The sequence below is a fragment of the Alternaria viburni genome, assembly GCF_023758015.1.
Source record: "Alternaria viburni strain BMP 2772 chromosome Unknown scaffold_29, whole genome shotgun sequence".
Classification (NCBI taxonomy): domain Eukaryota; kingdom Fungi; phylum Ascomycota; class Dothideomycetes; order Pleosporales; family Pleosporaceae; genus Alternaria; species Alternaria viburni.
Genome location: NW_026055798.1, coordinates 1 through 22,270, shown reverse-complemented (window position 1 = coordinate 22,270; position 22,270 = coordinate 1). Strand labels below are relative to the sequence as shown.

Below are 22,270 nucleotides of genomic sequence, written 5' to 3'. Positions count from 1 at the left end.
CGGCTGGGCAAGTTGGTGTTGGTGGGATAAGCAGCCACCGATGGCATGGCACTGCAACATCATTCAACAGAACAAAGACATCAAGAAGGCATGTTGTGCAACAGAGATTTGTCGTAGGTATTCGTAATTCCTGAGATCGCAACGCCACAAGACATCAAAGTCGAGTTACTGTGACTATCCTTTGACACTATCCAACGCCGTCGCAATGCGAACCAATATAAAGCGCCGAATGCAACTCCATGCCGAAGCCAAAAGTCAACCCAGCATATCAATCCTGCTTGTTATCCCAGGTGATGTCAAGAAATCGACTAAGACCTAACGCCCCGCTGAAGATGCGCAACGAACTGTGCCGTCGAGGGGCATGCCGGGCCGATTGTCAGACGCACCGAGCCGCGAGACACTGTCAGATCCAAGTAGATGCGGCGAAGGCGCTCACGCGTCCAGGTCTTCGGGAGCCTTGTGGCGGGCGAGGACAAGGCGCTTGTACTCGGCGGGGTCCTTGTCCCAGAGCTCAGCGGCCTGGCCGTTGAGAGGGCTTGAGCTATTCGATGTCAGTACTTCGTTGTTTACGCTTGTTCAAAGACAAGTCTTTGACTCACTTGTTCGGCTCGCCCAACAAGCTCTGCAGACTCAGCAAGACAGTGGTGATGTTGTAGATGGCGCTCCACTTGTCCTTGAGGATATCGAGACAGATGCGGCCTGAGAAGTCGACGTTGGGGTGGTAGATAGGGGTCTTGTAGAGGACGGTCGGCGGCATGTAGGGGTAATTGTTGGAGAAGTCCATGGACAGCTTGAAGACGAGGTCGGCGTAGGGGGTGTCGGCCGGGCCGTCGATGGTGGCAGTCCAGACAGTCATGTTCTCGTCATCGGGGAACGCGGTGATGCCAGGGGTGGGCTTGGTCATGATGTCCATAAGCTCCTTTTGCAGACTGAGAGCGCGTTAGTGGCAGGTCCATGGACATTGAGTAGGAGGCATACGAACCGCGCTGCGATGTTGGCGTTTGCACCGCTCATTTTGTCTGTTTCGAAGTTGAAGACGAGGCTTTTGGTGTAGTTGCGTTGCAAGTCTGCAGAATCTGCCACGGAGTCGCGAGTTGCAGCGGGGCAAATGGTGTTCTGATCGCAGAGAGATTAGCAAAGAACCGGGACCGTCCGGTAGTGTGAAAGAGACAAGAGGCTGGCGTGAATTTGGCTTCTTTGGTGCTGGTGTGCGAGAGGATAGGAGGGTGCGTGGGACGGCGTGGCTAATGCAGGCACGGCGTGGATTTGATGTTGTGTTGATTTCCCTGCGTCTGCCCGGCAACGAGGGCCCCGACACGTGCACATCCCTGCACGCGTTTCCCCGCTCACCGTCGATCGCCCTCGTCCAATCAGAGCGCGCGAGGTTCGCGTTCTTTGACACAACGCCTGTGTTTCAGGACGACCCATCGTGAAGGGTGAAACTGTGAACAGAAGTCCTTTTGTCACTTGTGCCTAAATAATTCATTGTAAATCCTCTGAAGTGAGGATAAGTGCATACACTCGAAGTAGTGGCCAAGCCTGTCTGCATACAAGTAAAATTCCACATTGGGGGTGATGCATTGGTGGATATGTCGCATGACTTGCAAAGGGATATCACTGTATGAGATATACTGTTTACCGTTCTGGATGATGGGGAAACGAATGCTATTCGCCCTGTTTCTGAGCAGCACCTGGGTAGCATCAGTCCTCATCCAAACCTTTAACCCTCTGTTCTTCCACAAGTCTCCTTTCCAAGCTACATCTCAGCACCCTCTTGTCCTTGCCTATCCCTTGCTCCTTCAAACAATCATCTTCCCGATCCCAGTACACAGCCCAACCATACCCCCCCTTCTCCTCTTCCACGGCAACAAGGCATTCCTCTCCATCCAACGTGAGCCCCTGCTCATCCTCTGTCCAGTCCCAAGGCCCTACTGTATGCTTCTTCGCTTCCACACGCGGTCCGTAGCGCAGTTCGCGCGTCGCCTTGTTGGCATAGAGCCAGTTGAGCTTAGGCTTTGTGGGTCTCGAAGGAGCTTTGTTGGAGGGCGTGGGGGAGGGTGTGGAGGGTGCGGATGAAGCGGGCGATGGAGGTGGTGAAGGTGGCACAGTACTGACGAGGCCTAGCACTGGTGCTGCAGGCATTGGGCGATGCAGTAGTTCTGATGACGGGAAAGGTAAATAGAAACCGGTAAATGGATGTGGTGGTGGCTCATCGTTCGGACCGGGCTTTGGTAGTCCTGTTTCCTGATCTTTGGGCCAAAGGCGTATCTACACACTGGTCAGCCTGCTCAAAGAAACAAGTCGATTCGTCGCATATACCTTGCCATCTTTCAGTACTACGATCGCGCCGTCCACTTCGTCCCTCTTCCGACTCTTCGCGTCACAGAACACATCTAGGTAGAACTCTTCTTGGCGCTCATCGCTTTCTGCTTCTTCGTCTAGCAGCCGCTGTTGATGTACCGCTTCGTTGGCGCCAATGGAGATGGGGATGCCGGCCAGCGTCAGTGCGTACATTGTGCTGTTTAAGTAGGTAGACGGTTAATGAGAGTGGGTATCGCATGTGCGACGTGATCAACGCGCGTGGGAGACATGCCGTGGAATGCTGTAAACAGGATGTAGGGCAGCGCAAGCTGGGATGCTGAGGTGGAGTTCGGCACGATGTTGTCATAGTGGGACGGCTGGACTTCGGCTAAAGTTGCCATGCCTGACCTAATCCCGTCATGCGATATGGGCAGCCATCACCAATTTGCTCACGCATTGCCTATTGCGTTATGTGTCGCTTGACTTGCTTTCAGATACTCAAGTTAGCGATGTGCCGTCTGGAAAAGGCTGAACAGGATTGCATTCGATGGTTGACGCCCGTGGATTTCCTCATCCAATTTTACCAGCATTATTTGCTCTTGACAGTGCGACAACTGAATGTTGATCATACGACTATTTTCTTTCAAATTGGTAAGATTCTACGATGTCTTTATCGATAATCAAGGTTCCTACAGACTGTTGATGCCGTAACAGAGGCTGTGCAGACACATATCCTCTCTTACTGTCTGCTTATGTGACAATAGAATAACTCGAGTGGATGATGTGCCCGGTATCATTGCGATGGATTTCCCGCCAGGAATCTGCGGATTCCAGGAGAGTGAGAGTAACTACATACTAAACGTCGCTACTGTGTTGCCCCGAGGATCACCGAAAACATGATTAGCAGACCTATAATGTATCAATCGCGAGCAGCGTCTCTTCCGGGGGTAGCTACGGTCTCATCATGCCGCATACTTCATATAGTAACTTCGAGCACCTCACCTCCAGTTCGCAGTGCACAGCATCTGCCGTTATTGCCTCCCGATACCTTCAGCTGTAGAGGGCGAGATAACGGCGAAATCAAGTGTACCGTACTTGTCACATCAGGTTTTGACCTGTAATTGGAAGACCAGGATCAGAAAGGAAATTGTGCGGTCTATTTCGAGTGAACGGTTGCCGGAGAGAAATGGATGCCAAAGCCACCGAGAGGCCTGGGGGATTGTTGATTCATCGTAGTTGCAAAATTTGCGGGACCGGTACATATTGAGTCGAGAATGGTAGGAACAGCGAGGCCATGGCCGCATAGCATTACTTACTTCAAACGTCGTCACATGCGAGAGCTGTCACGCGTAATAAGAGACTGAAGAAAGCTTGCTTCAGCGATCTTGCGCCTTCATCATGCGAAGCGAAGCCGAATCTTTTTCTTGCCAATGTCCAAGCCTATCTATTTGCCTACTGCAACTTTTGTGGCTTGTGTCGATGTGTATGGCGTTCCTTGGCCGTTGGATCTGACGGCGCGTTGCCTCGGAACTTGTTTGGTTCCAAGCCAGCTCATTGGTAGAATCGCGCGCTTCCAATATCGATGGTGTAAATGCGGTCCTTGAAACTGTGTTCATGTTCAGGTGCCTCGCGGGAAGTGTTGAGATGCCACGCGGTGATATCGTAAATGCCTCGGTTCTTTTCATGCATGCGCCGCGATTGGAGACAGCATACGAGTTACCAAGGTGTGGTGGTGTTGAGGACTTAGGGGCCACACAACATTGTGGTCGCGGCATGCCTGGAGGATGCATCTGCGAAGCTGAGATCTCAGTGTCGTTGGCTTGGAAAGTCGGATCCATGATAGCCTCGGTCATTTGAGTAGGAACTCAACGTTGATTGGAGAGTTTATTGGGAAGCCAGAGTCTTGGGAAGGTTACCGATTAGGCTCCCAAGCACCGGGTTACTATGCAACGATCGCCGTGTTCCGAGCTCCTGGTTATGGGTGCATGAGATCTGGTTCCCAATGAATGGTGAACCGATATGGAAAGGAAGAAACGCATGTCGTAGATACAGGCAAACTGGACTTTGTAGGTGCGTAGCGTATCCCATCAATCCACAACCATGACTGGGGTTTATACCTTCAATAAGCATCCGGGTTGAACAAATAACAAGAACATCCCTTACTTTAACTGTAGACGCGCAAATACAACGACCTCGTGCAGAGCGTAGATACCGAGGGGTGTGAGCATGCCACGTCTGTGATGCTGCGCACCGGTAGACACATGCACAGCATCCCTTGCTGTCGGGCCTAGCGACGGATACTGAAGGAGTCATAAGCGAGCGCTTGTGACGACGGCAGATTCGGGACAAGATTGGTGGAGCCTGCTGGTCTAGACTAGAGGCACCGTCAATTAGCGAGTCGATGTGTTGAAGGTTTCGCTTTCGGTTGTAGAGCATTACATGCGGCGTCGGTTCCTCGCCAAAGCCCCACACATTCACGGCTTTGTAATACAGTACCGGATCTGATGTCCCTGCAAAAGCTGTAGCAGTTCTGCTGAGCTGATACAATGTGAGACTCCTGGGTTTGCGCCGCAGTCCAAGCCGCTGGCTGCCGGGTCCCCCGCGGAGGTAGGCGTGCCGCAAGCGTCTGCAAAGGAAATCTTCCTCAGCGTCAAGCATCGCGAGAATGATCAGAATGACGCCGACAACAGCCTGCCAAGGCGCCGGAGGCTTGGAACGGGATATCAGTGCCAATGCCCCAAGCTTCAATGCGGCTCGAACCACACACGCCGCAAAGCAGGTCGGAGCAGTCTCCCACCTGGGGCAAGCCTGAAAGGTGGAATGTGTCCATGTGGAGTTCCTCCAGCGTCAGGAACGTGCCCACTTACCCCGCGCGTGTCGTTGAAACGTGGTGACGCTGATCGCTTGATAGCTGGGTCGCACAACGTGAGGTCGAACAAAGAAAAGCACGCCAGTCGGGCCATGCCGAATCTTCAGCTCTCGTCCCTAGAAGTAGCTTTGCCATGACGGACGACAAGAACGGGCGGCCGGCTCGTGGGAAGGCTTCGCTCGCAGGTCATCTGGCGTGTCAGTGGATCCGGAAGCCACGGCGGTTTTCGCTAGCATGCGGGGTCTCCACACGCCAAGCCTCTCCCCAGCTTTCATCGCCTTCGCGTTTTCGCTCCTTCCCGCGGGTGGCCTGCTTTGCTGCTGATGGCGTCGTATCGTCCTCGATGAGTATCCACACGCTGGATGAATGAGTGGTGAATCCCCGAGCCTCGGTACTTTGCCTGCGGGATGCCTTCCCAACACGCCCACTTCACTTGGCAGCATCCAGGCGGGGAGGCAAACGGCAGGTGCTTTTTGACATATAACGCGTCTATCGTGTGCGACTTCCGTGCTCCTACCCGGACAACCCACCTTCACCACCTACTGCCCTAGAGGTCAACACCTACCCTACGCGCCCCAACAATGGCCAACCAAGTGGCTGTTATGCGTGACGACGACGCGTTCGAGAAGAGGCCCGTCTCTCTTAGGGAGAATGTCGACGGCTCCCAGGACGGTTCCGGCTACGAGTGCGAGTTCAGCGAGCGCGAGCAGAAGAAAATCATCCATCGCATCGACCGACGCCTCGTCGTAACCGTGGGAGTGCTCTACTGCATCAGTCTGATGGACCGCACCAACCTCAGTGCCGCTGCCATTGCTGGGTTCGTGAACGACACGTGAATTTGCGCGTCATCAAGACTAACGGCAAGTAGTATGACCGTTGACCTCAAACTCGGCCTTCTAGAGGGCTCGATTTCACGCTACTCCATCGTCACCATCGTATTCTTCGCGTCCTACATCGTCTTCCAACCCCCGGCAACCGTCATCTGTCGTTATCTCGGACCTCGCAATTTCCTATCGGCTATCGTTGTGCTGTGGGGCGGTGTCATGATTGGCATGGGCTTTGCCGATAGTTACGGTACCATGTCCGCGCTACGAGTCCTCCTGGGAATCCTAGAGGCTGGCTTTTTCCCGAGCTGTGTCTACTTGCTGTCCACCTGGTGTAAGCGCATGCCGGCCCTTGGATCGCCGCAATTTGCTAAGACCTCTCTCAGATACCCGGTTTGATATCGGAAAGCGATACTCATGCTTCTACATCCTTGGAAGTTTGGCATCTGCCTGCGCCGGTATCCTCGCTTACGGCTTGATGCAACTGAAGGGACAGCAGGGCCTGAATGGTTGGCGCTGTAAGTCATCGCCCGGTTACGCCTTGATGTGACTCTGCTGACGTTGCATCTTCCAATTAGGGATCTTCATCATCGAAGGCGCGCTCACATGCTTCCTTGGTATCGTCGGTTACTGGGCTCTGGTTGATTTCCCGGACAAGGCGCATAAGTCCTGGAACTTCCTGACTGAGCGTGAAGCCATGTTCATCATCGACCGCGTCAACAGGGATCGTGGTGATGCCAGGCCAGAGCCATGGTCCATGGCCAAGTTCTTCAAGGGTGGTGCTGACATCAAAATCTGGGGTTTCGCGATGGTAAGCCCCAATATTTCCAATGATCTCCCATTCGCTGACGGGTATAGATATTCTTCAACACCACCACAGTCACATACGCACTGGCATACTTCCTGCCCATCATCCTAACATTGAACATGGGTTTCAGCACCGGCGCTGCTCAGTGTCTCGTTGCTCCTCCTTACGCTTTTGCTGCCATCGTCATGTACACCACCGGCTGGCTTGGAGACAAATACCACCTTCGCGGACCCATCATTCTGTTCAATATGGTTCTTTGCCTCGTCGGCCTGCCCATCATGGGTTTCCATTCCAACCCGAACGTCAGGTACTTCGGCGTCTTCTTGACCACCGCTGGCGCAAATAGCAACATTCCCGCGACGATGTCATACCAAGCGAACAATATCAGAGGCCAGTGGAAGCGCGCGTTCTGTTCTGCCATCTTGGTCGGCATGGGTGGTGTTGGTGGTATCGCTGGAGGTCTCGTTTTCAGGTATGTATCTGCAAACTGCATTCCATCGACCGTGCCATTCTAATGTCGAGCAGGGAACAAGACAAGCCCGGATACGAGCCAGGACTATACGCCTGCATTGCGTGCTGCCTGCTCACAATCGTCATTGTCATCCTCATAACACTGAGATCCTGGAGCTTGAACAAGCGTGCGGATCGTGGTGAGCTCGAACTAGAGTACAATGATGTATGTCTTCTCAACCTTCTACTCATATGGCAAGATATTAACGTACGCACAGGATGGCGACCAGAAGGGCTTCAGGTATACTTACTAAAGCTGCACCAACCGGATCATCAAAGCATTGATGGTCCTGTACGAACTCGAGATGCCACACCAGACGAACGTCTTCTTCACACGGATTCTTCTCCGGCTTTAGAAAGCATCCCGATATCAATGAACTCATACCCCATTGTTCACTGCCTTGGTTGATTGTTCTCGAAGATAAAAACGTGCAACGTGAACGTGACAAGACCTTGGACCGGGTAGCTGTACGCGTCGTGCGTGCGCAACCAGGCTGCTGTTATATGGTGTTTTGGCCAGCCTCGGGATCAGTAATCATGTTCTTGTTGGTCTGCTTCCACTCAAGTACGCGTCACCCGCTCTTGTAAACGCGACTTTATGCGCTGCCAGAACTAACGTCATAAAGCGTTGGATGGCGAAATGTGCGCACGCGCTTCTTATCTAGCACATCTACGTGTGTTGGTGGCACAATTTTCGCGTCTTGGCACGTGCACGCCTGTCAGATTTCAATTTGAAGTCCAGGGTCTTACTGGACGCTGACAAAGCCCACAACTCGCATTTCAATAAAGCATATAGTCTAAGTGCTGTTCAGCGCGCTCCCTGTAGCCGGCTCTATCTTCTAGGGACAGCTCACAGTCTTCCAGAGTCCTCCTTCGAGCTGTGTAAAACATTCACTATTGCTGCCACCGAAATCACCGCTCACAAACACTTTGCGCGAACTTAGTAGAGGCCACAAGGTCTCGTAGAGGGAGAAACGAACCTACTAATACAGCAGCGTACGCAGCAGTGGCAGCGAAGACTTCGGCTCGTCCTGCGTTCGTGCAAAGCCTCACACTTAGGGCAAATAGCAATGTGTATACGGCTATGAGCCCCAGCTTTGCGTTTGGGTTGCTCAAAAAGTAGAGGCTGACAATCGCACCGATCAGCAAAACTGCAGCGAGCACCATGCTTATCGCAGCCACAACCTGTGCGACGAGTGTGTCATTATATCTGTTTGATCTGTCGAGTTCCTCGCGTGGTGAATGCTTGGTGAAGAGCCAGTGGTTCCTCAGCGAACGAGACAGGTAATCTTGGTTGGAGGGCTTCTGAAGAGCCACCAGGTCTTGTGTATCTTCCAGAAACTTGCTCGCGCGACCAAAAATCAGCTTCTTTGAGGAGACTGGCATGTTTTGAATCGCGGTTCCGTTGAGATAATCTGTGTAGGTGGTCAAGATTCGTTGACTGGGTTTACCGAGTTGGGCGACTTGAGCGCGCAAGGTCAGCGCTTCGTCTGGCCAATGAATCAGCATGAAGCCCAAGATGTGATGAAGAGACCAACAGTATTCTTTCAATAACCCCTGCAATTCTTTGAGCTTTACTTGAAGGTGCAATTCGAGGCTGTTAGAACCGGATATCGCCCGTTCGCACAAAACTTCCCACCGCTGAAGCGACCGGCGGGTGTCCAGATCGACTGATAGCCTGATCTCAGATTCTAGACCTTCGATCTCATCTTCGAGTGTCACCATCTGACATTGCAGCGACAATATATTGCGCGCTGCAAGTACCCCGAATTTGCGAAACACAAGCGGCTCATCGTCAGGATCTCGAGCGATCCATTTGGCTAACGATGGATAGCCATTTCTGACGTCTGCGAGATCGATACCAAGGGGCGAGGTAGATGGGGTCATGATGTTGTGGCTATGCTTGAGCCTTGACCGGTTTGGTTCGATGTCATGTGCTGTACCCAGGTGACGATGGATTTTACGCAAAGCAGTCATGTATTAAGATGGAGTAAATAGGTCAGACGAAGCGATCCTTATCTACTTAGGTACTTGAAAGTAACTCGACAGATGTGTCGGGGAGCAAGTTGAAGCTCGGATGCGCTCAGCCCATGCAGTTATGGTGCCGGTCACACAAACGTGGCGAAGTTCATGCACCTTGACTGCGGTCAAGTTTGCGGGGCGGCCTGAGCCGCCCCTCCACATAAATCCTGTGTGTCCTTATCTCTCCACGTCGAACGGCACACGAATCTTTCCACGACCAGATTTGTAATAGAACTACCTGAGCGGAGTTTCTTCACCCACCGAAACATCTAGAAGCTTTCACCATCATCCCAACCAGAATTACAATATCAAACCGGGGTGACACAAGACCAAACATTACTTTGAGCTAAATCACCTACGTTCCACTGTAACTTCTTACGTATGTGAGGCATCCCCGCGCTCGGGAGCTTCGACAGCAGCTGACCAGGTTCAGATCAAGTACCAGAAACGTCACCATGAGCCTCAACATCTCCCGTCGCAAGGTCGACTTTTTGATTAATATGGATTCACCCGAAAACGAAAAGTTCTGCGAGATGACACGTCGTAGCTGCGAAGACGACCGAATCGATACCCTGCCTCTTCGAGACCGACGTGCCGCCCGTGAGGTAGAGACGAGGCGGCGTGCGCAATGGGACGGGGAACAGGCTTTGGGACAGGCCAGTCCGGGGATGGCGCTGTTAGTTCGGTAGCAGAGATGCATAGTTAGGTACTCACCTACCAAGGGTATGATCACGCCCTTGATACCAGAAGGACGGAGTATGGGTCCGGAAGGCTCATGATTAACGGGAAAGACAACATCAGAATGGGAGCCTTGGAAAGCATGTACAGGAGCGAGCGACAGTGTTCTACACAAAGCACGTTCTGCGGCTTGGAATCTAGTATTATATACACTTTAAAGGAAATTCAGTGGTATTCAGCGAAAGATCAGAATGTCAAAATGTGTGACAACGCCTGCCCAGTGCCAACGGCATAGCAAAAGGCTGGAAATGCGACGCCTTCACCACCCAAACTCCGTCCGTCGCTATGCAAACGCTCTGAAGAAAAGTGAAGAGAAACACTAAATCGTGAACAAATAGCCTACAGCAGAGATGGCCTGCTACTTCGCTTCATACTCGTGTTAACGAGGACTGGTCGCTAGTAAGATTTGTATTTCTGCACAAATGTCAGTTCTGTTCACACCACTAGTATAGTAGCACCACTTACATCTTCAATCTTACGCCTCGATTCGGGATCAAGCGCATTGCCTGCGCCTAGTAACGCATTGCTCACCGCTTTCGTAAAACCAACTGCAGGTCGCAAGACGACAGTCGGTCCATGTCTACGGAAGGCCCTTGCGACACCCGTGCCGCTACCCTCTTCCATGACCGATGCAGGAATCGCGATTACTGCGTCACGAGCAGTGTTCCAGTCGCGTTCGAAGTGCCGGACCGCGCTGCGAAGACCAGCGCCCACACCGATCGGCTGATTGGCGTAGTTCGATACGGCGCGTGGCTCTTCTGTGTCGGAATTGGGATCTTCGCCATCCCAGTCGAGGGATTGATGGCGGCTCGATGAGGCAGTCTGTGGGTTCAAGAACTCCTCAGTGCCTTCCAGCACAGTTTGCGCGCCGATCGCCACCTTCGCACCCAGACGTGCCGTTTCTGACGTTGTGTGCATAGCGAATGCGTGTACACCCTTCCCCAGACTGCGCACAATTCGACCGTCTTTCTTGTACTCGCGCATTGGAACAACGATGAGGTCTTTGAGGCCGGAACCGACATTCACAAAAGGTCGCAGGCCTGCCAGCCCCGATAGTACGCCTGGTAACTGATTGTTCTTGACATCCGGTGACCACACGTCATTGAGAGTCTTGTGAAGTTTGTCGAACGATGTAATTCCGTACAGAATTGCGTGGCGTAAGGTAATGTCCGAGCCGTCGAGGACGAGAAAATTCATGAACTCCGTTGTGTGGCCGGACCGGAGGCCGCGATAGTCCACGCGCTTTGGCTTGTAGTCCAACTTCAGCTTAACCGCCATCACTTCCAACCGCTGAATGAAAGGCTGGTCACCAGCTGGGCTGCTAGCGGGTGCGGAATCATCTTTGAACTCAAAGAAACGCGTGATAAAGTCCAAAGCGTCCTGATCGATATGCAAGCGGAGTGGAAGGATAGACACCTGACGATCAAATTAGCAAGAGCTGGGATGTTCAACATGCATCAAGACTTACTTTAATGACGAGCTCCGAAGCCGCTAGATCAGTGATCGGCTTGACCGTATTGAGTTCAAGATTTATCATCGGACGAATGAGCTCTCTCTTCGCTGGATCGATTGCGCACGTGACAAATTTCTTCCAGGTAGAGCTGGGCATGTGATCGAAAACCTCTAGATCTCGTACGCGGACATTAACGGAATTGACCGTCTCGCCTGTATCCGGCGGAAAGACGACAAGATCAACTGCGACCCCGCTGAGGGAGAATGCAATCTTTTTGTGTTTACTACGCCCGAGCTTGAGACGACGCCTAGATTTGGTAGTACTTCGAGGCCGTAGAGTAGCTCCAGTCGAGCGTGTCGCTGTTGACGTCGCGTAACTGCCCGTCTCGCTGGCAAGATCGTCAATATCATGGTTGATACGTCGGGCTAGAGCTCCTTTCTCGTCCTTCACATCCACACCAATCCAAACCGAGTTGAAGAGGAAGTCTTGCTCAACGAAGTCATCGTCGTCATCCTCTTCTCGTCCCTTATGCCGTCGCTCCTCGGCGCGAGCCTCAACGTCATCCACAGCTTTGCTGATAACGCTGCGTGTTCGAGGCCAGTCATAGCCGTCGTATAAGTTCCAGATTACGTTGACGTCGCGGACGCGTACCTTTAGTGGAGCGCCTGTAACCTTGAACTCATTGGATGGATGATATTGGTTCTTGGCAGAATCCCATTTACGGGCTTTACCCTTTGGTTCGATATTTGACCCTCCGAAGTAGTCGCCGTCAAAATCGAACGCTTCTTCTCCTTGAGTGACTTCGTGCTTCTCCTGGAAGCTCTCAAGGAGAGCTCGATCGCCACGTTGGCGAGTTATAGGCGGTGTGGCCAAAGCGCTGAGATCGTCTTCTGCCAAAAGGCTGTCACCCATTTCCTCATCAGTCGGTAAGGGTTGTGAATTGTAGAGTCCCCCAACGAAAGTAAGACTCTTTGACAGATCATCTTCCATCAAGTCAGCATTGCTCATGAAGTCATCGGCCTCGGCTTCTTCATCTTGCAAAAGTTCATCGCCAGTGAATGACTTCATCATTTGCTGTAGCGGTACCATCGTACGATATCGCTCTGCGGTTGATGGTGGCGTCGGGGGCTGTAGACCGCTCAGAATTGTCATGAGCGTCTGTGTAGAATCTGCGCATGACTCGATAACAAACAGCTCATTTTGGAACTCCACGTCCACGAGCTGTGGGTGTTCCCGTCCATCACCTGCAATATTGACAAATATCTTTGCGGCCGAAATCGAACTCAAAGACACATAGCCCAAGCTTTTCAGCCCATTTAATTGGCCGTTGGCAGAGGGTATGGTCGAGACAGGTCCGTGGTCTTCTTCTAGGCGCGCTATGTCATCTATAGCATGCATCGAAGCCTTGCGGAGGTCGACCGTGACAGAGTAGTCGTTTCTTGCTTGCTTACCCGTAACATGCGCTTCCGTGAGGACGAAGAGACCCTTCGAGAGTGATTTCCGAGGATTGAGACCAATTGCGCAATCCCTCAGTAAAAGATCGACCTGAAGCGGCTGAGAGACTGCTGTGACTGGCGAACTCGCCTGGGAAGATTGTCGGCTGATGGTTTTAGGAGAGGATGCGCCTGTGACGGTTGCGACGCTTGAGGCCAGGCTTATAGCCAGATCGTCTACCGTGCCATCCTCAGCAATCCCCAGCGCTGCCATAATCGTGCTGACTCGGTATTCAACGCATAGGTTGAACAACTTGACTTTCACCATGGGTTCCATCTCATCGCCCACCATCCTCAGCATGATGACGGGTAGTTCGTCCGATGGGTCTAGCTCCACAACTTCATGGACCAATACTTCTTCGTTGCGCCGAACAGTCGCTTTGCTTACTTCGACAGCAAGCAAAGCAGGAACTCCGACGTGTGCTAATGCCGATTCCTGCAAGATGACTGAGACATCTCCAAGTTTCTCATTCACAGTGACGCGAGCATCCAGCCGTTTCACCGATGCGAGGCTTAGAAGGCCAGGTCGATCATCATCTGGCAAGTATTTGGTGACCTTGGATAATCGAGCCAGCTCTATCCCCAGAGCCTCAAAGGCTTTCATGTGTTCAAGATCTGAAACATGAACACCGATTTCAGCGATTTCAACTCGGAGTACGGAACCTTTCTTTCGCTGACGTAGCAGGGTTTCGATGAGGATGTCGTCGTTGTTCTCATACGGGTTCTTTGACGGCGTGATTAAGGATATTAGCCTGGTGAGATCCTGCTCGCCAGGAGCGAAGAGAAAGTTGATTTCAGTGCCTTTCAATTCTCCAAAGAAAGGTGCAGTCTTGGGGGCGACCTCGGTGTAAGGGCCAGTGAGCTGTGTCTCGGAAACTTTGAGGCGCACATTGCTTTGCCGTACAGCAATGCGCACCGTTGTCGTGTGAAGTTGCATGGAACATGACTTCCCCCTGAGGGCCAAGGATACCTCACCGAGTTTGACGTCGATCTTCGGAGACTTCGTGGGTGGTGATTCTTTGACAGGGGGAGGTAGACCATCACCAAAATGTACACCGCGAGGCCGAGAACGGGCTGGAGATATGACAGGACTTGCGACTGCGCTACTAGAGTTGATAGAGTTGCTCAACTCTAATATGCCGCTGAACCCACCAAATGAGCCCAGCGCGTCGTCCAGTTTCTGGATGTCAAACAAGATGTTGAGGGGACGGGTGACGATGGTGATACGATCGTCTTGCCCCTGCTCGTACTTCAGTTCTATATCGTGATTGGGTTGTTCTAGCGGGACATTGGCCGACCGTCTGGATTTCGGCCGTGAGCTGTGGAAGGAAATGATGCCTTGATCCAAAGATGCTAATGTGAACTTGCCAATATGAAGTTGAGTTCGCAAAATACCGGAAGGCTTGCCACTGGTGAGGTGTATAGCCGAGAAATTGGCTCTCAATATTGCATCCGGAGGTTGAAGTTCCAGTTGGTGCCCTGAAAGCGACCCTTCCTGCGTAGATTCCGCCAACACGTGCTCCAGCCACGATAGAGCAATGCTCTGCACGCAAACTTCAAGACTCATGGGAGATGATTCCAAAGTTTCCGTGGACTTCGATTTCACAGTTCCTTCGCTTGAGGACTGTTCCCCGGTGAGAGCTTGTGTTGCCCTAGCAAACATAGCGGCCATGATGCGGCCAGTGGAAATGTCCATATGACCGACTATGGAGCCGACATCGACAGTAATCGAAGCCACGCCTGTTGTCGTGGGCTGCGCTGGAGGCCGAGATGTTGGTGGGGATGCGGGGGTAGGTCGTCCGCGAGACGACGCTTCCAGGGAGGGCTTTCGACGATGTGAAGAAGAATGTGCATAATTGGAGAACGATCCTGGCATCTCCGTGAAAATAGAATCTTCACCCAAATTGGAAGGACTAAACTCCATGCTTGCCGCATCATCGACTTGCTCACTTGTTGCATCATTATGCTCTTTATCACCGAGGGCCATGGGGAACCACACAGTAATCTCATCTATGGTGAGAAACCGTTTGGCATGTTTTCGCGGACCGGGCGCGTCAGGCGTAGGGGTTTGTCTAAGTTCGGGTCTTGGCGGCAAGACCGAGCTCTGGCGGCTTCCCGGACGTGGAGTCTCGCATCCATCGTCTGCTTCTGGCAATGGCGCTAAAATGCTACCGGATATCATATCCTCTGGTATCGGTTCCGACCTATCGGAACTAGACTCTTTACTTGAGTCTGACGAAGAGTCCCAGCCTCCGGGAACATGCCCAGCATGAGCGGAACTAGCCTGCGTCGCACTCACTGCACTCATGTACATACTTTCAGCCTCATCGTGCGTGAAAAACCGTGACTGGGCCATGTCTTCATCTGGTGAAGGCGATGAATCAAGGTGCTGGTGCACGTCGTCGGAAAGCTCCTGAGTATCATCCGTTGTTCGCTCATGTGCTGCAGCCAAATTGTCAGTACTGATGTGGGGTGCCTGGATATGGCCCGATTGAGACGATGAGTCGATCACATTCGGGACTGGAAAGGAGCGACCCAGAGCAGACACAGTAGGCAAGTCTGACACGGATGCATCGCTAGCGGCTTCGGAGATGTGAGTATGTCGGCTTGAAGTTGCACCGTTTAGCCCCCACGCCGCCGCTTCCGAGGACTGTTCCATCGCCGGTTGCTCCTCAAGTTGTGAATTGAGCATGTCATTCTGCATCGCGAAGTTGAGCAAGCCCTCGTCGTCATACGATAAACTACCCTCGCCAAGATCAGGGAAATCATGATCTTGCTGAAACTGGCCGAGTGAAGGCTGCAGTTGTTGACCATACACGCCGTCATCGGAAGTAGCGTCTGCAAAACGATCATCGTCTGTTGTTTGCGGCGACAGCGCTAGCTGTGCTTGGTCCGGGGATAAAGAACGCTTGGGTGAGGCAGCTTCTCCGTGAGAGATGGCACTTTGGACTTCTGTTGGCAAAACGATCTGGCTGGATGACGCCTCTTCATCGCTCCGGAATGTTGTCGAGCTTATCACTTCCTCTTGTAGGGATTGCCTAGACTCAACAGGCTGGTCTTGAACTTGACTCGTCGCAGGTTCGCTGGTGGTTTCATGGCTGCTTGACGCCTGAGATCGCCAAGTAGGCGGAGATGACGTCGTCTGCGAGAGCTGCGATTGAGATACGAAATTTTTGACATCGGACACAAGGCGCCCGCAGATGTTTTCCACCCGCATCCTCCGCTTACCTAGCTTCGAGGTGGCGGGAGGCAACGTTGTAGACTCAGCCTCAATGCGAACATCTTTGGCAGTGGTCGAGTCAATCGCTATACGCTCGATGTGAAAGCTCAGAGAAGAAGGTGAGGTTTCGCTTGACTTTGACGAGTCCATGGCATCGTTAGGGAAGTGATCCTCCACATCTATATCGATGTTGTTGACAACTATGCTTAGACGATCTAAAGCGGTGTTCAACATATTGCGAAGATATGTTGGGATCGTCAGAGCCGCTCCAATACCAGCAGAAGCCTCTTCGCCATCGTCGCTCGATGCGACCGACTCGTGCATATACGTAGGTTGAGACTCGAGCTCATGCTGCAGCTCGCGAATTTCTTCCAGAGGCTCCGTCTTTATGAATGACTTGGCCAGCTCGTCTACGGTGGGCACGTAGTCGTCGTCATCGGTGTCATTGTCTGAACCATCGGTGTCCTGGTTGTTGGGGGCAGCGGAAGGCGAAGCGGCCGTTGAAGGTGGCGAGGATCGTTTCTGGGTGTGCTGTCGGCGAGTATTTGAAGAGGGAGCACCTTCGACATGCTCGGTCAACCGAGCTTCTACGCGTATGCCATGTACCTCTATCAATATCTGGGGGACGCCGAATTCGAGGACGAAGGTAACCTGGAGGAGTGAGGCTTGCGCTTTCAACAGCTGGATCTCGGGAGGGAGGGTGAGGTGTAATAGTGCTAGGAGTTTCTAGAACATGGTGTCAGTACTAGGCGCACAGTGATGGACATCTCCGGGACGTACCTTGACGTGCAACCCAACGTCCCGAACCTCGAGTGTAGTGCGCCACCCGACATCGACGCTCACGAAGTCGGCAGGGTCTTTGTCCAGTATGTCGATGTGGCGCAACCCGTAGAGGAGCAGCTTCCGGCCGATGGAGCTCGAGAGCGTAGAGAAGAAAGCCATGGCGGTGGAGAGGCTGGCGACCGGGTTGGGGGACGCGCTGGTGGCAGGCTGGTCGAACGCCTATCGCCGGGAGAGAAGAGGCTCCATGGATAGCGGAGCGTGCGGGTTGGTGGCGCGTATCACAACTGCGAAGTGTGAAAGTCGTGCTATCGGTACGGCGATGCACAGTGGTGCCTGCCAAGTCTTGTTGCTTCACCAGCCGCGGATGTGAAGTATGGACGGTCCCGGATCTAGAAAAAGCAGTACTGTAGGGGCATCAGCAACGTGATTAGTGAGGGTGCCGGTCGGCGTGGCAATAAAGGACGTGGGTGATCACAGGGCGAGGTTCCGCCGTCTAGCGTCGAGGTTGCGGTGCTATGGAGCGCAGATGATGTGTTATGCCATCGCAGGCGACCGTGCAGCTGCCATCACCCGCTACCGCCCCGCGCATGCACCAACGCGCGCTAGGCAATCGATAAGCAAAGCCCCAACGCGTCAAGAGCGCGTGCTGTGAATGGGACAATAGTGGCGATTGCGGTGCGGCTTAGACTTCACATTCGGAGAGTGAAAGACACCATTGCCTGTGTACCCGCCTGCCCTGCTGGTACATGTAATCTGTGCAGGCCTCCGTATCTCGCCGCTCTTGGCACGAGTTAGACCCTGTTACGTCAGCAGTCACTAGCTCCATTCAGGAAGGAACTCGCGGAAGTCACCGATAGGGCGGCGTCTGACACTGATACAACAAATTGTGAACGACATTTCCTTCACCAAACATTCCTTGTTCTGAGGCGCAGACACAGCCGCTATCATGACTACGAACGATGCTGCGAACGACGACGAGTGGGCGCAGGCCGAAGGCGTCCCGAACCTAAGCGACCCATTCATCCAACAGTACTTACAGGGCCGAGACGCTTTGGTTCAGCAAGAGAAGAGACAACGAAGCGGTTCGTGAACCAAAATGTTCGTCACTGTACAGCATGTGCAGTGGTCTAACCACCTCCAGACTATCTGTTCCGCCAGAATCTATCGCCCATGGCTCAGGAAGCATGCGCCATCGTCTCCCAGATTCGATTTGAGGAGCAACAGACCCTCTGGACAAAGGAATACGAAGACAGCTTACTAACCGAACATGTCGATGTCTTTCCAGGCATGATGTTCTCACTTGCCAAGGAGCGCATGGAGAAGAGCAAGCTGTGGCAGATAGTCAAGCGAATGCCGAAAGGCGCACTCTTGCACTGTCACTTGGAAGCCATGGTGGACCTTGACTGGGCGCTTGAAGAAGCTTTCAACACTGAGGGTGTCTGCGTTATAGCTGATAGTCCCATCACCGACGACAAGACCAGGCGCAAAACCGGCTTCTCCTTCACCTACTCCAAGGACGCGAACGGTGACGCTTCAGTATGGAACGACAGCTACACTGCGAACACACCAGTGCCTGTAAATCAAGCCGCGGATACCTTTCCAAATGGCGGCAAGAAGGCCTTCATCGAATGGATTCGCTCCCGTGTCACTATTACCCATTCAGAGCACCTCTCTCATCACGAAGGCCCCAACGAAGTATGGCGCAAGTTCATATCATGCTTTCCTATTCTCGGCTCCCTCATATACTACGAGCCCATCTTCCGCAAGTTCGTACGCAGGATGTGCAAGGCTCTAGTCGACGATGGCGTATACTACGTTGACTTGCGTGCTGCGTTCTATACGCCCTACCGCAGCAGCAAAAAAGAGATCTGGGACTCGGATCACTTCAATCTGCTTGAGCATCTGGCGGACGAGATTGAGAAGTTTAAGGCGAGTGAGGAAGGGAAAGACTTTTGGGGCGCTAGAATGATCTGGACGACCATTAGACAGTTCGGAAAGAAGCAGGTGATTGAGAGTAAGTTGCTTGCCGCTCGCGCACATCTCGTCCACTATCAACGCGTCTGGGAGCTTTTGTATTACCATACTAACAATCGGCCAGGCATGAAGCAATGCATCGAGATGAAGATCGAATTCCCCGAGATTATCGCAGGCTACGACCTCGTAGGCCAGGAAGACCTCGGCCGCCCGCTTTCAGACCTTGCGCCCGAGCTCTTCTGGTTTCGCAAGGCCTGTGCTCAAGAAGGAGTCGACATACCGTTCTTCTTCCATGCCGGGGAAACGCTTGGCGACGGCGACTCAACTGACGAGAATCTCTTTGACGCTATTATCTTGGGTACGCGGCGCATAGGACACGGGTTCAGCCTTTACAAGCATCCACTCCTTATCGACATGGTCAAGGAAAAGAGAATTCTAGTGGAGAGCTGCCCAGTATCCAATGAAGTGCTAAGACTTTGCTCGAGCATCATGTCGCATCCTCTGCCAGCGCTGCTTGCCCGTGGAGTTCCTTGCTCGCTTTGCAACGATGATCCCACCATCCTTGGTCAAGGTGTATCTGGCATGTCGCACGACTTTTGGCAAGCGCTTCAAGGATGGGAGAATCTTGGTCTTGAAGGCCTGGGCTCATTGGCGGAGAACAGCGTGCGTTGGGCTAGTCTGGATGATTACAGTGCGAAAGAGTGGACCCAGGATGTCAAGGATGGAATGTTTGGGAAGGGTGTACGGGCACAAAGATTGAAGGAGTGGGTGAGCAAGTGGGAGAAGTACTGTGCTTGGATCGTCGAAGAGTACGGTGTGGATGAGAACGTAGAGCCGGAAGAGTGAATCTCTACAAGGCATAAGAACTGCTTCGGCACGGCACGTACATGGAGGAACGAGATTCAAGATCGTGTTTGGCAAGGTACAACACTCGAAAGGCATAACCATCCTCTTTTCGAAAATCATGAGTGCGATAAGGTAGCGAGATGATCTGCCAATGAAAGACATTCAGCATAAACTTAATCGCCGCTAGGACTATCCCCTAATTAGTTAAAAAAACACCCGACTAACCGTATGCCAAGCTGTCGTACGCTATCTTCACTACCGTAAGTATTCTTATTCTTACCTTATTCCCTGCTCTAAAATAAAAGTAGGTAACATTATTTACTAAGCGATCTAAAAGTAGATCTAAAACTTATTACTAATTGCTCTGCTTATAGAGCTATATATACTTAACTAACACTAAATAAAAGCGTAGCTACTAAGTAGTAGACTAGAAGTAATTATTTAACTAGATATAAAATGTAATTATAGTAATTATTACTATAAGTATAGTATAATAGTATTTTAGTATGTTAACTTACTATACTATACTTAGTTATAAATATTAAAACTCTAGATAATTATATATACTATAAAGTATAATATTATAATATTATAATATATATATAATACTCTAAATAAAAGTAAGATCTAAAGTAATTCTAGATAGAATTAGCTACTTTATATTCTAGCTACACTAAAGAGTAGTATTTTAAATATTTAAAGTATTAAGCTATATAAGTCTTTAGACTTATACTAGCTACTTTTTATTAAGCTATTTAAGTTATACTTTATACTATATATAATTATTTTACTTTTATCTAAAGTCTTTCTATAAAGATTATAATAACTTAGTTATTATTATCTTTTTATTATTATTAAGCTTTGTTAAGATTACACTTATTATTATTTCTTAATAAATTAGAAAAATTTCTAGTAAATCTAATTGCTTACGTAATTAAGATTTTAGTAGCTAGTTTTAATCTACTACACTAGAAGATTCTAAAACACTTTTATTTATCTTAGCTTAGTTAATATTAGAGTTATTACGTAATTTAATAACTCTTATCTTCTTATCTCTCTTTCTATAATTACTAAAAGATCTAGTAATAAACTAATTATTAGTCTATGTAATATAACGTATAGACTAATATAATTAGTACTAGTCTAGATTATAAATCTAGAAGATAAGAAGAATTTAGTAGACTTAGATTATAAATCTAGAAATTAATAGAAATTAAGTAGATTTAATTATAAATCTTTATCTCTAGGTAGAAATAAGTAGATATTTACATAATTATTCTAATAGCTATTTTCTATAAAAGAAATAGCAATTCTCTATAGTTATTCTTTACCTAGCAATAATATTATTACTTTTTACCTATTATCTACTCTATAATTACTTTATTATAATCTTTATTAGTTATACTATTTATTATAGTATTTAACTACTTTATTCTAATAAAGCTATATTCTATTATTAGAGAATAGTTCTTATTATCTATTTATTCTTTATAGGTTATAAGCCTAGCTAGACGCTTATAGCTTTGTTAGAACATATTTTATTTATATTATTACTTATTCTAAGTAATTAATATATTTAAAAGAAAAAGATTTTTATTTATTCTAAAAGAGTTATTCTTTAGAATTAATAAAATATCTATTTTAGAACTGTATAGTTTAACTTATACTTTTTATCTATTATTATAATAGTACCTTTTTAGCTTTAAGCTATTTAAAGATTTATAATCTTTATTTAGTAGTTAATTAGCCTCTATTATAATTAATAATAAAAAGAAAAGTACTTATTATTATTTTATAATAATAAGAAAAAAAGCTTTTAGTTATTATTATTAATAATTAATAAGAAAGAAACTAGAGTACTTCTTATTAATATTAATAAAATAACAGTATTAGCTAAGACTTTTACTAGTATTAGTCTCTACTTACTCTACTTATAGAAATATAAGATAATAGAGTTTTATATACGTTTTCTCTATTTAGAGAGTAGTTAGTTACCTACGTATATTATTTTAAAAGCAAACTAGCTAGAGGCTTTAATAAGCTTAAAGAATCTATTTTACTAGAATTATATATATAAAAAGACGTCTTAAAAACGCGTTCTACTTTATATATACTAGTATTTGTAATCTCTCTTAGAGAAAAAGAGAGGATTCTTTAAGTTATTAATTATCTAAAAAATAAAAGTCTATAATCTTAGTTATTATTACTATAATAACTTTATCTTTATTATTAAAGATCTATAGTAATAAAGTTTTACTTTAGTTACTATTAGAAATTTAGCTTTATTGCTATTTTCTATATTCTAGATTCTAGAATTATTCTAAGTAATAAGTAATTAATATTACTCTAAGAATAATTTAGTATTTTTATAATACTAATTCTTTTATTTTATTAAAAGAATATAGAAGAAAGAGGTATAGACCTAGGCT

At 49.4% G+C, this 22,270-nt stretch overlaps 5 protein-coding genes across 5 annotated transcripts; 2 read left to right on the top strand and 3 right to left on the bottom strand.

Moving 5' to 3' along the window:
- Positions 1-432: 432 nt before the first annotated feature.
- On the bottom strand, positions 433-1,014 carry UBC11 (Ubiquitin-conjugating enzyme E2 11; the record flags this gene model as incomplete). Its single annotated transcript, XM_049359005.1, has 3 exons — positions 433-541; positions 600-929; positions 983-1,014. 3 exons carry the CDS (start codon positions 1,012-1,014, stop codon positions 433-435), a joined length of 471 nt encoding a protein of 156 aa, XP_049206383.1.
- A 687-nt stretch (positions 1,015-1,701) lies between these two features.
- Positions 1,702-2,514, bottom strand: J4E79_010165 (uncharacterized protein; the record flags this gene model as incomplete). The annotated part of the gene is made up of 2 exons (XM_049359004.1): positions 1,702-2,268; positions 2,320-2,514. 2 exons carry the CDS (start codon positions 2,512-2,514, stop codon positions 1,702-1,704), a joined length of 762 nt encoding a protein of 253 aa, XP_049206382.1.
- Positions 2,515-5,751: 3,237 nt separating this feature from the next.
- J4E79_010164 (uncharacterized protein) lies at positions 5,752-7,566 on the top strand (the record flags this gene model as incomplete). The annotated part of the gene is made up of 7 exons (XM_049359003.1): positions 5,752-5,987; positions 6,039-6,328; positions 6,381-6,512; positions 6,573-6,805; positions 6,853-7,274; positions 7,328-7,478; positions 7,531-7,566. The coding sequence occupies 7 exons, from the start codon at positions 5,752-5,754 to the stop codon at positions 7,564-7,566; spliced, it is 1,500 nt and encodes a 499-aa protein (XP_049206381.1).
- A 2,902-nt stretch (positions 7,567-10,468) lies between these two features.
- On the bottom strand, positions 10,469-17,180 carry J4E79_010163 (uncharacterized protein; the record flags this gene model as incomplete). Its single annotated transcript, XM_049359002.1, has 4 exons — positions 10,469-10,486; positions 10,538-11,488; positions 11,541-16,964; positions 17,019-17,180. 4 exons carry the CDS (start codon positions 17,178-17,180, stop codon positions 10,469-10,471), a joined length of 6,555 nt encoding a protein of 2,184 aa, XP_049206380.1.
- A 787-nt stretch (positions 17,181-17,967) lies between these two features.
- J4E79_010162 (uncharacterized protein) lies at positions 17,968-19,841 on the top strand (the record flags this gene model as incomplete). Its single annotated transcript, XM_049359001.1, has 3 exons — positions 17,968-18,103; positions 18,163-19,035; positions 19,120-19,841. The coding sequence occupies 3 exons, from the start codon at positions 17,968-17,970 to the stop codon at positions 19,839-19,841; spliced, it is 1,731 nt and encodes a 576-aa protein (XP_049206379.1).
- Positions 19,842-22,270: the final 2,429 nt, after the last annotated feature.